Genomic DNA, 10,802 nt, shown 5'->3' on the forward strand with positions numbered 1-10,802 from the left:
GTAGTTTTGGGGCTTCTCAATTTAGTGGCATTGACTTAATACAGGAATCTGAATGTATGCATCTGTGGAATTGTGTCTTGGTGCAAAAATGGTGTAATTTCTGTTCTAATATATTAAAATCAATTTTTTTAAAAAAATCCCTAGAACCGAACAGTAGCAACACCGAGCCATGGTGTATGGGATATGCGAGGAAAACAATTTCACACTGGTGTGGAGATCAAGATGTGGGCCATAGCTTGCTTTGCAACACAGAGGCAGTGCCGCGAAGAGATACTGAAGTAAGCCCTGACTCCATTCGGAACTTTTTAGGGCATGATTTGTTGTTTGGAAGGTGATGTGGTGGTGGTTTCTTGCATGGTTCCTTGAAGCTGGTGAAAGTGAACTCTTCTTTGCAGCAAAATGATTTATTTAGTTACTTAAAACCTGCTTGACTTCCAATAACCTATTACTTTTGTTACTGTTGAGGCCCATTCTTGCCGTTCACCTAGGCAATGCAGGAGCTGGCTGTTACGGAGTTTCACCAAAGCAACACAATATCCTGGGTTCTTGAGCATCCTGGTATAAACACTGCAGGAACGCTTATTATGTAACGTTTTCTATCCTTTAGTCCCCTGGTTGAGGAAGTAGAAATGGTCTATGAGCAGAGGTGTGCACCCAAAAAATATTCGGGTTTCCTCTTTTGGATTTACCCAAAGCAGGAAAACAATTCAGGTGTTTAAATGCTTCGGTACGTAAACTGTACTGTACTGTATGGAATCTTTACGGAGCACACTGAAGCTCAAAGCAGCACTTTACTTGCCGTTTGCAATCAGCAAGAAAATTTTTTGGCTTTCAAACCCCAGCCACTTTACAGCTATGGGGAGGGGGGATCTCCCTTCCTTCAGCTGATAGTAGGGGGATCCCCCTTTTGTCAGCTGAAAAAAGTTGCCCTTTGAAAGCAGCAACACTTGCACAGCAAGAAAAGTGTTTCTGCTTTCAAATGCTGGCAGCTTTTTTCAGCTGATGGGGGATCCCCCTCCCATCAGCTGAAAAGTGGTGGGCGTTTGAAAGCCAAGCGGCAAGAAAAGTGTTGCTCTTTCCCCGAAGCTTTCCGAAGCTCTGCAAATCGCTTCAGGAAGCTTTGCTTTGGGCTTCCCAAATCAGCTCAGCAATGCTGGGGCCAATTTGGAAATCTCGAATCCTTCCAAATCGGGCTGATCGGGGTTAAAAACCCGAATCGGAACCCCAAAGTGTGCACACCTAGCTATAAGTTCATATGATCCGTCACCCAAATCCTTCTTCACTTTTTTCTTCCGTGACATTTTCTAAAGGAATTTATCAAACAATCCATTTAAGCACTATTTTCCTTCCACTCAGCAGCTCTGTCCCTCTTCCACAATATTCCCCAAGAAGGAAAGGGTAAAGAGAGGAGTGAAAAGCAGAAAAGGCAAGGACAAGGTAGTTAAATCAAAGAGAATGATTATTGGATAGTAATAGCTTCAAACTGATCTGTAATAACAGCATACTGCATTTCAAAAGGTTTCTAGGAAAGCAGACTAGAGAAGCTGGAATTTTTCAAATACTTCATTTCTTTTAAAAGCAACCCACTCACTTGCAAGACACATCATGTCTCATCCCCCAGGTATACAATTTAGACTTCCAGTGCAGTAAGATGACTCGTTTCACAACTAACCTCTTCTCCTGAGCATCATTCTCCTTCCAATCAGCCCTGACATGACTTGTTTGTTTGAAAAACTTCTTATTTTAAACAACTTTTAAATTCTTCGTCACAGCCATTGGCTTCTGAGGCATTAAATAGAGAGAGAGCTGGTTAAACCAGGGTATAACAATAAAATATGACTTTATAACAAATCACCCATTTGTAAACATCCTGACAGAATATGTAACACAATGATTTCTGGAATTGGATGGGATGCGCATCAACTCATAAAGCAAAAAAGGAATCAAGTTTATTGGAATCCTGAGTGGAACAAGGCTATTTTGACCTGGTGCCTAAAATTTGGTTTCTGTGCCAGATTATCGAAATACTTCCCCGCAGCCATAGTTAAGGTTCCACTACACAGAAGGCTCTACCTTAGGTAATTGCTTATCTGGCCTCTAAAAGTCAAGGGAACACCATAGGAACTTGGGAGAAGATTTTGGAGTGATGGTCAGCTTCATATAGGAGCAAGTGACCTCTTAAGAATCCCAGTCTGGATAGTTTAGGGCTTTAAAGGTAATGGCCAACAATGAAAAACTGAAGTGTATATAACCCCTTCCCCTCCAAGCTGGTATATTCTTCTTCTTATGCTGATCTCCCCCTGCTGGTAGTACCACCAATTGGATACGTAGTAAACCATTAATAGAGGCCTAGATTTGTCTAGTTTCTCTTTAAAGCCCTCTAAACAAGTGTCCATCGTGGCATGTTCCTTGTGACAGATTCCATAAACTATGTATTATGTCCTAAATTACTTCTAGGCAATTGGTTGCATGACTCAGAGTTCTGATATTATGGGATGGGGAGAAAAAACAAATATTAGCATGAAAAAATATTAATAATAATAATGCAAAGTCTCTATCTGCATTCTCAGTACCATACATAACTTTGTAAACCTGTCATGTGATGTCCTTGAGTTGTCATTAACTTTAAAAAAACCCTTTAACTCCTTATCCTTTCCTTATTGGAAAAGTGTTCCAGAGCTTTGATAGATTTGCCCTTTTCTGCACTTATGAAATCCTTTTTGAGACAGGGTAACTAGAACTGTATGCAGAACTAAGGACACACCATAGATCTAGATAAAAGTGTTATGACACTGGCTATTTTATTTGATGCCATTTTTAATGCCCACCTGTGTTCACCTTTAAGCAGGATATGAAATCACAATCCTAAATCGGTAGCATAATCCAGATTCTTATTCCAGAAAGAAGCACTTGGTAGCAGAGAGCATGTAGTCCCATGATCCAGCTGTAAAACCCACAGTTTCTTCTTCTTAATTACTGTTTCCACGACCAAAATCATAAACAACAAGCCATTACCTACTAAAAGGGAAACCTAGAGTTTACTGCCAGAGTTACAAAGTGATTTTACTCAGCCACCAAAAATTTAGCCACACACGGAATTACATTGTTTATCTTCATCCCTTAATAGTAAGAAAATTTATCTTCAGGAGAGAGAAAATCCTGCTTAAACAGAGGAATAACCCAGTTTATGACTTGCAGGCACTTTGTCTGCATAGACACTGGCATTGCTGCTTCATAATCCACCATTTGATGTCTTGTCAGGGGTTTCACAGACCAGCTGCGCAAGATCTCCAAGGATGCAGGGATGCCAATCCAGGGCCAGCCCTGCTTCTGCAAATACGCACAAGGTGCAGACAGCGTGGAGCCCATGTTCCGGCACCTTAAGAACACGTATTCTGGGCTCCAGCTCATCATAGTCATCCTGCCAGGGAAGACACCAGTGTATGGTAAGCCAATATCAAAATTATGTTCAGCTCATGGTTATATTGCTGCTTTTGTCCATAGGTAGTTGGATGGTATTATAACATAGCTAGTTGTTGGAGGATGTAAGAAAGTGGGGCACGGTGCAGAAGAATTGTGAGGAAATTATTGATTTCCAAAGCCTTATTTTGTTGCAGGAAGTTGATCGGGGTAAGAGGAATAAAGCCAAGGGAAGTCCCCTGATGGGGAATAGTTGTTGACCATTAGGAAGATGGTGGATCATTCCCGTCCCTTGTGCCAATCACTGTCACAGGATGTGGTTATGCCCGCCAACTTGGAAAACTTTAAAATGGGAGTGGACAAAGTCAGGGAGGGCAGCACTATCAATGGCTGCTAATCATGATAGACCTCTATTCCCTCTGATACCAGATGTGGCATGCCTCTTTATATCAGTTGGTGGGGAGCACAGGCAGGAGGATGCAGTCATCCTGCTTGTGGGCTTCCTAGAGGCAGCTGGTTGCCCACTGTATGAACAGAATGTGGGACTGGATGGGTCTTTGAGTCTGGTCCAACATGGCTCTTCATAACTCAAAGGATGGACCCTACAGGACATAGTCTTTTGAACATAAAACTAGAAATATTTCTGTGGTGCTGCCTGAGAACCAAACTGCAAGTTGCATTTGCCATTTGGAAAGGAGGCCCCATTGTGCCAGTCTAGAACTCTGGAAAGATCTCTCCCCTGAGGCTAAGAAAACTATGAAGTCTTGAATGAATTTTTCCTTCTGCAGTTTCTCTGTCATTGAGGACCATCTTCCACACGCCTTCTGCAGCTACTTCAGGAGATTGCTTGAGGGTGGGTGAATAGTTCAAGGCCCCGCAAGTAGAGAGAAAGAAAACAGTTCTGAAAAGCAGTTCAGCTCTGTATGAAATAACCCACCAGTGGCAACAGGGCAGGAACTAAGTCAACTGACTCTTTTGCTTTAATGTTATTTACCTTTCTTAATATCAATGCTTGTTTCTCAGCGGAGGTGAAGCGTGTGGGAGATACACTTTTGGGTATGGCCACACAGTGTGTTCAAGTAAAGAACGTCATAAAAACATCTCCTCAGACCCTCTCAAACTTGTGCCTAAAGATTAATGTAAAACTTGGAGGAATCAATAACATCCTTGTACCTCATCAGCGGTAAGAACCCCTGTTTAATGGTAAAATATTTGTCGAGATACTAGAGAGTGTAAGATTTTTAAAAGCCTATGGATTGGATGTTACTATAATAAGGGATTCTGTATTCTTATATTAAATTGATCCAGTGTCTGGTAGGGTTTTTTTTGTTTTAAGTACATGCACATTTCTAGATCCTCAAAAAAGAACCTTTCTTGAGGTTATGCAATATGTAAGTGTATTTAAATACAATAGGTTAAGAACAAGACATTTTAAAACCCTAGTAATCAAGGATCCACTTTAGGTGATAGGTAATGCTGCTGAGAGCCAAATTTAACTACCTAAAATCTGGATTTTTATTTGTTGCAATCAGGCTCAGTAGAAAAGAGAAGAACAGAAATTGTGAGGGGAGGTTCAGGCAATAACAGTCTTGTGTCCCTATTCATTGGAAAACCCCACTTAGTAATCTAAGTTTTCATCTGAGCTAGGGCCAGTCTTTGGGGTATGCTGTAAATGTCAGTGCTGGATGTTGGATTTGTGGACTGAGGTCCAAAGACTTACATGAGTCCAAGGGTTTATACTGATTTGGAATTTTGTCTTTTGAACACTAAAGGGGGAAATTAACCCCCCCCCATTACACACACAAGTGTAACATTGCAGGCTGATTTTGAAACTTCCCTGAGGTTGGCATAGGGGAGAGCTCTCTGGCCTTGGTTGCTTTTCTCATTTATTGTTTCCTGCCAGTGATGAATGCCTTCTGAGTATGTTATCTTCTAAAGAATAATTACAGCTTCTGGGATTGTAGTAGGTTATGGCTTCACCCTGTTATCTTCCCTGCTTTTCTGACATTAATCATTACTGATACTGCGGCCAACAAATCTGTAGCCAAACTAGTCTACATGTGTAGATTTTTCTCTCCAGCCAGGAAGGTATGAAGGGGTCCTGAAATGCTTGTGAGAAAGGAGGATATGTAGATGTAAATAAAGGGGTTCTCATGCCTTCAACTCCCTATGTTCTATTTTAAAGTTTGTAGTTACGATTTAATTTGTGGCCATGAAGATAACATGATAAGAGTGCTGTTTCCTCAAATAGCAATGAACCTCCTGAGCAGTGTTGTATATAAGGTACTGAGACTCACTTCTCCCCCATCCCCCTTTTTTTAAAGACCTTCTGTATTCCAGCAACCAGTGATTTTCTTGGGTGCAGATGTTACTCATCCACCTGCTGGGGATGGGAAGAAGCCATCCATAGCTGCTGTAAGTCCAGTTAATTTTTTTTCCACATGTTGAAGGCTGGGGGCGGGGAACCTCTAAGTTCATGAGGACTAGTCATTTTGAATTAGACCATCACTATTTCTTGTGAGTTCTCCATGCCTCCTTTTGTGCTTAGTTTTCCAACCTTGTATCGTTCTGATGTTTCCCTGATAGAAAACAAATGTGTATTTATTTATTTACTTTGCATTTCTCTTCCACCCTCCCCACGACACCAAATCATGAGGTCTGCTTATACCCAAGGTGTTGCTGGGGTGTTTCTTAGAAGTCAGAGGGCTTGTTCAGTACATTTGCTTCCTGCAAGTCCCTTTTCTGTGACTTCCCTTGTTGCCTGCTTGCCTGCACTGCTAATGTGTGAATTGCAGGAAAGACAGTTGACTCATGGCGGGAAGGGGGGGGGATGTTGGAAACCCTGTAAACTTTCAAGTCCTCTTTCTGGTCTTGTTTGAAGTGGCCTTCCTGTGAACATAATACTGGAAGTAGTGCTTTTTATGACCTTTAGGAACTTTTCTCTTTTTATCTCACTAATGATGCCCTTCAGGAAATTCTTCCTCTTGATTATGGAGTGCATTTTGCTATAACTGTTGTGTTAGGGAACTGCTGCTGCCTTTTATTTATGTGTCTCTCTCGTTTAGGTTGTAGGCAGCATGGATGCCCATCCAAGCAGGTATTGTGCCACAGTAAGAGTTCAAAAGCCTCGCCAGGAGATCATCCAAGACTTAGCCTCCATGGTTAGAGAGCTTCTCATTCAGTTTTACAAGTCAACACGGTTCAAACCCACACGAATTATTTTCTACCGTGATGGGGTGTCAGAAGGACAGTTTCGCCAGGTTGGTTCAACACACTCTAGGCAAAGATGTTAGTTTTTATATTGAACTTTGAGACTAGTTCATGTGTTTCTCAGATTTAACTCTTCTCAGACAGCTGTAGGCATTTGTGGGGATGAGCAATTGATGAAAATAGATGCTTTTCAAAATGCCGGTTTCCTCTAAGCTTCTTGCTGTGTTTGAGACTTAAACAATGTATTGTGTTTCTGTGCTGTAGGTGTTATATTATGAGCTGCTAGCAATTAGAGAGGCCTGCATCAGCTTGGAAAAGGATTATCAACCAGGCATAACATACATTGTTGTGCAGAAGAGGCATCATACAAGACTGTTTTGTGCAGATAGGACAGAAAGGGTAAGACTTGCCCTACCTCACTGCTTTTTTTCCAAACATGTGGATGGAGACCTATTTCCTAGCTGTATAGTACTTTAATGTATTCAAACATACCTTGTCTTGTTCTGAGATAACCTTATAACAACCTGGTAAGGTGTAGCATGATTGCCAGGGGGCTGATGCCAGGAGATGAAGGCTTACTTAACAAGTTCACAGCAGAGGGAAGATTAATACTGAAGGGGGCCTCTTGATTTGTAGCTCAGCACTGTAGCCTCTGCACTACAGAGCATTATTTGCCATAAAAATGCTACAGTGAGGGTCATGCCTCACTGTTTGCATGTATGTGGAAGATTCCAGGTTCAGTAGCTGATATCTCTAATTTAAGGAGCTCTGTTTGGGAAGACATTTCTCAGCCTGAGGACCTTAAAGCTGCTATCAGATGTCACTGGGCTACATAGACCAGAGTTTTGACCATGTTTATATTCCTGTGCTTGCAAATATACTGGTCAGTTTCAGTGGCAGGCAGCTAAACAATATCCCAACTTGATTTTCTAAAGAACTTTTGTCCTTGTAGTGGTTTTTAATTTCAGTTCCTCATCAAACTCCACAGAATTTGCATATGTGTAAAAGCAAAATTATTTGCTGGCTAGCTGAGGTTGGATTCTGTGTTAGCAGATGTTGTGATCTTTAAAGAGGATTTTACTTTGTGCTGTATAAAAATTACTCCCAAGTAAAGAAGCAGATAGGTTTCATTCACAAAATGGGGGCAGACGGGAGAAGCTGGATCAGTACTTTTCTATCATCCTTGCATTGTTGTAACCACTGACAGGCTAATCTCTTCCCCGCCTTGGGGCGGAAAAACGGTTTTCTAGGTTGGAAGAAGTGGCAACATCCCAGCTGGAACAACTGTAGACACAGACATCACGCATCCATATGAATTTGATTTTTACCTCTGTAGCCATGCAGGAATACAGGTAAGAAAAAAAGGAAGTATGCATGTAATGTAAGAAAGGTCTCCTTCAGAAAACATGAACAGAGCAACTCATCAAAAGTACCTGCAGACATTTGTAAATCCAATGCCTTTCATAGACAGACACGCGCCATCAACACCACGGGTGCCTTGTCTTGTAATCAGAAAGGATTGATTGTAGCTTAAAGTGATGAAGATTATCTCTAAGTTTCCTTTTTGTGACTCAGTATATCTCAAATAAATGCATGCTTGTTAGTTACATTGTAAGCATTCAACCTTTGATTTTTGCAGCCAAATAGAACCTTCATACTTCCCAGAAGGGTTTATCTTTGCTCACATGCTGAATCTTTTTGGTAACTTTTGAAGGCAAGGCACGTGTTTGCAGAGAAACAGGAAACATGCCCGTGTCTTTGCATCCACCTGTCTTCTCTACAGATGCTGCAGAAAAGACTTGGTCAACATGCTTTGTAAGTTCTAAACAGAAGCAGGTTGGTGTCAAGTTCTTGTGAAGGAAAGGTTTGTTTTAGTTTACCATATTTACTGAGTGGCACTCTGAATTTTCTTTGACTCAATAAACTATTTAAGATCAAGCACAATAAACTCTTTAACATCTATTGTGTAGAGGTGACCCAAGAACAAGGGCTGGGGCTGGCTGGATGCAGGATCCATTTCTAATGTCAGCAGGACCTGTACACTCAGATTCTCCTGAGTTGGCTGCAGTGGGTGTCCTGACAAGTGGAAACAATTGCTCTTGCATTAAAACTTCTAAGAGAGAGAATTGATTGAACCCCTTAAAACTGATGTTTGCTTTTCCGTAGGGTACCAGCCGTCCCTCACATTATCATGTATTGTGGGATGATAACTGTTTTACTGCAGACGAACTTCAGCTGCTAACCTACCAGCTCTGCCACACCTATGTGCGCTGCACACGGTCTGTGTCTATACCTGCACCAGCGTATTATGCTCACCTGGTAGCATTCAGAGCAAGATACCATCTTGTGGACAAAGAACATGACAGGTAAAAGGGATGCCAATCAATTGGGGGGGGGGTGTTAGACCTGCAAATTAGCTGCAATATTTTGCATTGAGTAAAGCATAATAGCTTGGATCCAGCAGCGGCCAAATGGAAACGTAAACAGACAGCTTCTGTAAGATCTTGTGTGCAACACTTAATGCATTCCTCCCTATATATTATAGTGCCCATAAATCAGTTGCACAAGTGGGGATACAATTAAGTTCAGCTTAGCACAGGTGCTTGCTGCCGTCATATTCATGCATTTCTGCTTATGCAGGAGCTCTAGCAGAAGTCAGAATCTTTGCACTGGATCTAACCCAGTGTTTCACTTAATGTGCATGCTTACTCTTTAGCAAATGTATGCATGTTCAAACACTTAGACTATGTTGTTGGAGGATTGGTTTATAAGAAAGGTCTGTTGGCTATTTATGCAATTTGTTAAGTTGTAACAAAGGAATACGCTCTCCATTGGGACCAGCCATAGCAAATTTTCTGTCTCCACGCCCCACCCCACAAGCAGCAAGCTCTCAGATGTCCATGACTGACACTGCAGAGTACTGTGGGAATTATTTTTAAGGTATTTCTGTTCCACACTCTTAATTAAGATTGAAGTGGCTTACAAAAAAAATCCTCCATGAAAAACCAGCAATAATAGCTGCAAAGTATCAATAATACAATAAAAGCCATACCAAAAAATAATTAACAGTTGTACTGCAAAATTATCATATTGTAGTAGAAAAGGAAGAGCCCAATAAATAAGCATTGGTAGTTGCAAAATAATAAAGCAGAGTTGCCTGTATTTGGGGCAAAGAACAGCCAAACCGTTGACAGTGAGTGCTTGCAAAAATAAAAATATCTTCATCTAGTGCCTGAGATGCGAAAGATCTGGCAACAAGGCCAGTCATTTGGAGCTCATCTCCATAAAAGAGAGAGCAACTTGTTCATTTTAGTGTATAAATCTAGAATTGCATTTAAAATGTGATTTTATTGCAATGTACCAGAACATGGCTTTCAAGTATTTGCAGATGCACAGCATGGACAAGCCCAATTTATGTGCCTACCTCCGTACTTACTGCTAAGCAGCGGCCTAGACATTGTCCCCTATGACAGAAGTCATATAGGAAGAACTGCAGCTGGAACTAGGCTAGGACGCTCCTCCTACTTCCTTCTGCCTACCCAGTGAAAGGAAATCAAGTTTCCATGTCTGGTCTTCTCTAGTTTAATCCAGGCTCAGGCATTAGTGTAGAATTAGCAGAAGGGCTTATGTTGATGCCTGCAGCATAGAGGACTTAGAATTTCAGCCTTAATTAATGTGTGCTCTGAACTTTAAGCTGCATCTTGGGCCTGAAGCAGTTTTCTGAGTATGTGTTCTCTCTCTTGCAGTGCTGAAGGAAGCCACGTTTCAGGACAGAGCAATGGGAGAGATCCCCAGGCACTTGCAAAGGCTGTACAGATTCACCAAGACACCTTACGCACCATGTACTTTGCTTAGCTATTAAAAAAAGAAGAATGAAGCCTATTCAGAACAGGACGAACTGGAGAATTAAATCACATACAGTGTATGTTTCCAGAAGGGGGGGTCAGTTCATGGAGGGTGGGGCGGGGTGTACCTCGGCCACTGCTGAACCTGATCCTGCGTGGGGGCATGGGCCTTATCCTTGTATTTGATGCGAGGAAAGATTGTTTACTTCAATGAGAACACGGCACTATTATGCAATATGAAACCAGCCAACTGCTTTTGAAGCGACTTCCTAAAGGAAGAGCTGCCGTCATCTTATTTTCCTTTGCGTGTTTTTTTTCTTGTAGTCT

At 41.6% G+C, this 10,802-nt stretch overlaps 1 protein-coding gene across 1 annotated transcript in view; it reads left to right on the forward strand.

The window, feature by feature from the left end:
* Positions 1–10,518, forward strand: part of LOC129343182 (protein argonaute-3) — a 51,019-nt gene extending 40,501 nt beyond the window's left edge. Inside the window, exons 11-19 of the mRNA XM_054999258.1 lie at positions 145–278; positions 3,262–3,446; positions 4,444–4,603; positions 5,745–5,835; positions 6,486–6,680; positions 6,895–7,029; positions 7,881–7,982; positions 8,797–8,996; positions 10,377–10,518. Of these exons, the coding sequence (XP_054855233.1) occupies positions 145–278; positions 3,262–3,446; positions 4,444–4,603; positions 5,745–5,835; positions 6,486–6,680; positions 6,895–7,029; positions 7,881–7,982; positions 8,797–8,996; positions 10,377–10,485 (1,311 nt within the window). The 3' untranslated portion in view covers positions 10,486–10,518. The remainder of the gene's footprint in view (positions 1–144; positions 279–3,261; positions 3,447–4,443; positions 4,604–5,744; positions 5,836–6,485; positions 6,681–6,894; positions 7,030–7,880; positions 7,983–8,796; positions 8,997–10,376) is intronic.
* Positions 10,519–10,802: the final 284 nt, after the last annotated feature.

The sequence above is a fragment of the Eublepharis macularius genome, chromosome 15 (assembly GCF_028583425.1).
Source record: "Eublepharis macularius isolate TG4126 chromosome 15, MPM_Emac_v1.0, whole genome shotgun sequence".
In the NCBI taxonomy this organism is placed as follows: Eukaryota; Metazoa; Chordata; class Lepidosauria; order Squamata; family Eublepharidae; genus Eublepharis; species Eublepharis macularius.